Source organism: Myxocyprinus asiaticus, chromosome 39 (genome assembly GCF_019703515.2).
Source record: "Myxocyprinus asiaticus isolate MX2 ecotype Aquarium Trade chromosome 39, UBuf_Myxa_2, whole genome shotgun sequence".
NCBI lineage: Eukaryota > Metazoa > Chordata > Actinopteri > Cypriniformes > Catostomidae > Myxocyprinus > Myxocyprinus asiaticus.
The window spans coordinates 5,023,555-5,029,554 of NC_059382.1; the positions used below are offsets into that span (position 1 = coordinate 5,023,555).

The 6,000-nt window shown below is 40.2% G+C and overlaps 1 protein-coding gene across 3 annotated transcripts in view; it reads left to right on the forward strand.

Annotated features, from left to right (window-relative positions):
* The window catches only part of LOC127430165 (proton-coupled amino acid transporter 4-like), a 37,539-nt gene extending 35,080 nt beyond the window's left edge, over positions 1-2,459 (forward strand). For all 3 annotated transcript variants that reach the window (XM_051679704.1, XM_051679703.1, XM_051679705.1), the window contains one exon: positions 759-2,459. In XM_051679704.1, coding sequence (XP_051535664.1) covers positions 759-1,048 — 290 coding nt within the window. In that variant the 3' untranslated portion in view covers positions 1,049-2,459. The remainder of the gene's footprint in view (positions 1-758) is intronic.
* Positions 2,460-6,000: the final 3,541 nt, after the last annotated feature.

Genomic DNA, 6,000 nt, shown 5'->3' on the forward strand with positions numbered 1-6,000 from the left:
TAATAGTGGAGATGATTTATTTCAGCTTTTATTTCTTTCATCACATTCCCAGTGGGTCAGAAGTTTACATACACTTTGTTAGTACTTGGTAGCATTGCCTTTAAACTGTTTAACTTGGGTCAAACATTTTGGATAGCCTTCCACAAGCTTCTCACAATAAGCTGCTGAAAGTTTAGCCCATTCCTCCAGACAGAACTGGTGTAACTGTGTCAGGTTTGTAAGCCTCCTTGCTCACACGTGCTTTTTCAGTGTGGATATAGATACTTGTCTAAATATTTCCTCCAGCATCTTCACAAGGTCCTTTGCTGTTGTTCTGAGATTGATTTTCACTTTTCACACCAAACTACATTCATCTCTAGGAGACAGAATGAGTCTCCTGTACTATACTTCAGTTTTCCACATGGTCAAACGCTCAGCCTTTAAAAGTATACTCTTGAACGCAAGCCCATATGGACGCATTTGAAGCATGTGCACAATGACTGCTTTGTGATAACTCTTTTAGCATGCAAAGATGCAGACTGTCTGTGTGTCTAGAAAACTAGGTTGCACCCCTACAGTACTGTGCTGATGACGGAATTTGCGACACACATACTGTGCGCTACACATACCGGCATGTGGACAACTGAAGTATACTTTGGCCTTAATCCTAAGTATGAAACCTAGCTCTGGTTGAACACCTAGTAAAACACCTGGCAAACACCCACAACCCTTTAATTTCCCATTCCTTCATACTCTCTCTTTGTCTCTTTCTTTCTCAGGCGTAACGGCTGTCTTGATACCACGCTTAGACCTGGTGATCTCATTGGTCGGTGCAGTAAGCAGTTCGGCACTAGCGCTCATCTTCCCACCGCTGGTGGAGCTCATCGTGCTCCCCAGCCGGCCCCCTCCACTGCTCCTCAAAGATCTCTCCATCGCCATCCTGGGCTTTATCGGCTTCCTTACAGGAACCTACGTGACGGTGGTGGACATTATTTATCCTGACGACCAAGGACAGACCCGTCTCCACGATGACGGGAACTGGACCACACCCACTACCTCGCCACCCTAAAGACCAAGTGCATAAACTAAGGACCAATCAAACGTGAGGCACAGTTGCATAGTAAAGCCAGGCGTGCTTTCATTCATTCCTTTTTTTCAGATATTTTTACCCCAGATTAAAGGAATAGTTCACCCAAAAATTTAATTCTGTCATTATTTACTCACCCTCATATCTTTCCAAACCCTTTTGCTGTTTTCTTTTTCTGTGGAACACAAGTAAATGTAAGAATTTTCAAGCAGCTCTTTTCCATACAATGATCACAGCTCAAAACATGACAAAAAATGCCAAAAAAGCACCATGAAAGTAGTTAACAGAGTCAGAAATGAAGGGGACTCGGGGCAGAAATGCACCTAAAATTCAAACTGTAGGGGTAAAAAATGCCCTCTTAATGAATTCTTCTCTTTAATTGTTTTTTATGTATTTGTAACATCTGCTATAGTTCTTAATCTATTACAGTCCTAGTTATGTTGGTTTTAATTCTTGGTGTAATAGGTAATAAACTCTCAATCTTGAAATGTTTTATTAATGAATTGAGTAAATTGATGTATTTGAGATAAACAGATGGGCCACAGTTTGTTTTATGCCCTCATGAAAGTCAAAAATCACCCTTAAAAATCAAATCCAGAGGCAAATATTGCCCCTTTATGTAAAAGTACATTTTTGACACTGGTATTCCAAACAACTTGTGTTTTCCAAGTCTTCAGAAGGCATAGAACAGACCAAAATTTAAGTCATTATTCACTGATAATCTAAGGGTTAAAACAAGAAGATTCTTTAAAATATCCAATTTTTGTTTCCACATAAAAAATGGTCATATAGGTTTGGAATGCACATAAAATGTCCGACCAATGGCAGATGGGGGGAAATGTTCTCAAAACCTATTTGAAAACTATTTTTGCAATTCCATTTGGTGACAATATTGGCGCAGACATTACACACTTCACCTTTAATACTGTAACAGCACAGGCTTGGTGCATACACATACACTGACACTGTCAATTCTTCCTATAGGAAGTGAGTGATGACAGCTCTGGGACTGACAGCCCATCTTATAGGGGTTGAATCTTTTATATAGATCAATTTTTATTTCATTCCACAGGCACGCACTGCTGTGCCCCAAGGTGTGTTGTTGTGCGAGCATGTGTGTGCATACTGTATATGTGCGCATTGTTCGCTGAGTGATGGCATGCGTGGGAAATATTTCCTTCATGCAGGCTTATGGACTTTCCATGACTCTACCCCTTTCCAGATTGAATGGCATTCATTCAATCAGGTCTCTGGGATGGGACCATATAGCATGACAAGCCATCGGCTTTTAACACTGAACAGCAGAATATATTGCACACTGTAATATGGACCCTCAAGAATGTACAGACATACTTGCTGACTTCAGAGTTTTTATTAATAAACTAATCTTTACTCCTCCTGAGGCTTGTGATATTTGGGATTTATTTTTTTCACTCGTGCAATATTCTCTGCAAATAACTAATGTTAAATACATTTTGAGATGATGAAAAAAGTGACAAATATATTGAAAGCTATTAAACTGTTAAGTAACTAACAGACCGATTCAAACTTGTAATTTTACATCTGTTCTGTAAAAAGGCAATGAAGGAAGGCATTCAGGAGAGTTTAAAGGAATGTTCCAGGCTCAATAATTTAAGCTAAATTGACAGCATTTCTGGCATAAGGCTGATTATCACAGAAATCCCAATCGACTCGTCCCTACTTTAAAAAAAGAAAAAAAAAGAAAAGCAAAAATCTGGGTTACAGTGAAGCACTTACAATGGAAGTGAATGGGGCCAATGTGAATACATTAAAATACACACGGTTTCAAAAGTATGGACACTGTAAGGCTGGTACCAGAATGTCAATGCCCAAAAGGCGCTGTTTCTAGTAAAATTCAAAGGACTCTGTGAGAACCAATGTCATAAAACTCACACAGAAGAGCATCTCCACCTAAGACAACACACCCTACTGAGCAAGGACCATAAAACACAAATCTCACATCTGCCCCCTCTCTCACCCCAGGTCACTTTCGGGTCACCAAAAACTAAGTTATGACTTATCCTGTTCTGTAATGTAAAAAGTTTTCTGATCATACATGTTTGGTATCATTCAAGAGGTCTCAGTGCAACTGGTAAAACGGTCTCATTCCCTTTCAGCAAAGTCAAATCACAAGTAAGATTTAAGAACTTAGTAAAATACTGCATTCTATCAGGGACCAGATGCTGTATGCAGATTAGGTGCATTCATTGTAAACATCAAATGACCTACTCAATCACAAGTTTCAAAGGTCTACTTACAACCTACTAAATTGTAAACCAAATCCTGAATAACATCAAACACACACATCTGAAATAACTAGAATCATTTGGTACTTATAAGGAGAAATGACAAAGGAATCGGGGAGTCCGTAGTCAGATATCCCTCACAGTTGCTGTGTGTAGTTTTTCTCTACCAAGGTCACTGTCGCTGTGTGTTATTTTTATTGCCAGGTATGTTCCTCTGACTTATATCTGATCATATGTGAAATTGGGTTTGATTGAATTCTTGTAATAATGTTTTATATCCTACCTGGCAAATACATTTTTATTATTTGATTTATTCTTAATTCTTCCGAAATCATTTGTGACTGGTAGATAGTGTAAGACCATTACTGAAGCTTAATGATAGGAGAATCCATGTAAGACTTCAGTCACTGCTTATCGTCCATTATAGCAAGTTGTGTGTATGTGTCTAAGTGATGGTATCATATGATTATGAGAGAAGCCAAATCAGATGATATTTAGATTACCCCACAACCTCTGACTATGAACTGAGCTGGCGATCTTGTGACGTGAGATCCATGTAATTGAAATAACGGCCGGCATGAGACTAAGCAACATTCAAGTATTGATCAAAAGGACAAATGAAAATTAAGATAATTCAGAGTAATCAATTACTGAGGGGTCATGTGATGCTATGCAAGAAGCAGACGTGTGAGCGACGAGCTCTGCGCACTTTGCTAAATTTTCAATAATTTTCATGTTATAATCTGGTGAATTTGATACACCCAGTTACACAGTTGCTCTTTGATGCAAAACATGGCAGGGAAGTCAAAATCCTCGGGCTCTGGAGACATTAAAAGATTCTTACGTGTTCAGGATGAAAGCCCCGATAGGCCTACAGACCAGGGACTCGATTTGGATGGCACGGCGGGAGAAGGAATCCAGCATCAGTTGTCCAACATGTCGGTGATGTTGACGAAGATTCTTGCTGACTTGGAGGATCTCGCTGTAATACGTCGATCGATTACGGCGATGGAAAAAAGATTCTTTGAGCTAGTTACAAGAGTGTAAGATGTTGAGGGACGAATCGATTTTCTGGAATCTTCGGAGAGGGAATTAACCGCTAATCCGCCCACGACCAAAGTTGATTTGGAACATCTCCTTGAAAAGCTTGAAGATCTTGAGAATAGAAGCCGCAGGAATAACGTCAGAATTGTTGGAATTCCTGAGCATGAGGGGGGCAGAGATATGGTGAAATTCCTAGACGAGTTTTTCCCCGAGTCTGCTCGACATAACAGGCCACAAGCTGGAAATCGAGTAAAAAGCTCACAGAGTCCCGGCTCACAGATTTGCTGAGGGAGACAGGCCCCGACCGATTCTGGCCAGATTTCTGGGACCATCCGATAAAGATCTTGTGTTGCGCCAGACGAGGAGCAAAGGGAAGCTTTCTTGGAAGAACCATAATATTTTCTTGTTCCCGGACTTTGCGAACTCGACGAGAGAAACGCGATCGGTTCAAGGAATGTACAAGGAAACTCTTACATCGGCGAAATATCTCGTTTGCTCTGATGTTTCCGGCCAAACTGAGAATAGAAACGAAGGTCGGTCGCAAAGTATTTATATGTCCCAATCAGGCAATGTCTTTTATAGAATCGATGGCTGAGTAAACCATTGGATGTTTCTCATGTGAGTGGATCAACTCGCTGTACTTACTCTTGAGGAAGCTGGGCGACATTTTGGGTTTTTTGCATTGGCTCCGCCGTGCGGCTGGAGCTTGTTTTGTGAATAACACTTTTCTTTAAAGAAACTTTTGCATTGAAGTTCCCTGCCAGTTTGAGAGTGGACACTACAGATGACCGCAAAATATCTACATGCTCACACAAAGGATGTCTTTTATAAAGCTGACGGATTGCGTAAGTCATGGTATATACGTTTATGCGGCCTCCGAGTGAATTGACTCGACCATCCGGGGAACCGGGATGCTGGTTTTGTTTCTTTTTATATTGGTTCCGCCTAGTGGCTGGAGCTTGTTCTATTGAATAACACTCCTTTGGAACAGCTGTGGATTAATTTGTTCGTTCTTCATGCTTATTCCTCCTGCTGGCTGTAGTTTGTTTTGAGCTTTTTTACGGGACATTGGAATGATTACGTCATCCGTTGAACTCACAACAGCCAGCTCACTGAACATATCTGAACTGTTTTATATCAGCTGGAATTTGTTGTGTGGAAGATCACACCTTTGAGACAGTTCTGTGAATGAATCTACATGTTCTTAGTGTTCATTCTTCCTATTGACTGGGTTTATTTTACAAAGTATTTTCTTTTATGTAATTTTGAAATTTTAAAATTGAGCAATCCGATGGCAAAGTTGTCATGGGGGCTTGTGGGCGTTCATGGACCTTTTGAGTTTAAAGGGATTGTCGCCAGTTGGCGCTGTCGTGCGCGGGGTTAATGCGCACGTTCTTTTTTCTGTTTGTTTTGTTCAGGGGGAAGTTTGGGGTTTGTTTGTTTCACTAATGGGGAATGTGGTCTGTATAATTTTGTTTTTGACAAACAATTAATTTTTTCTACTATATCAAAATGAGTGTTAATATGAGTGTACTATCTCTCTCCACATGGAATGTGAATGGGTTGGGGCACCCCATAAAAAGAAGGAAGGTTATTACTTTTCTTAAATGTAAGAAATATGAT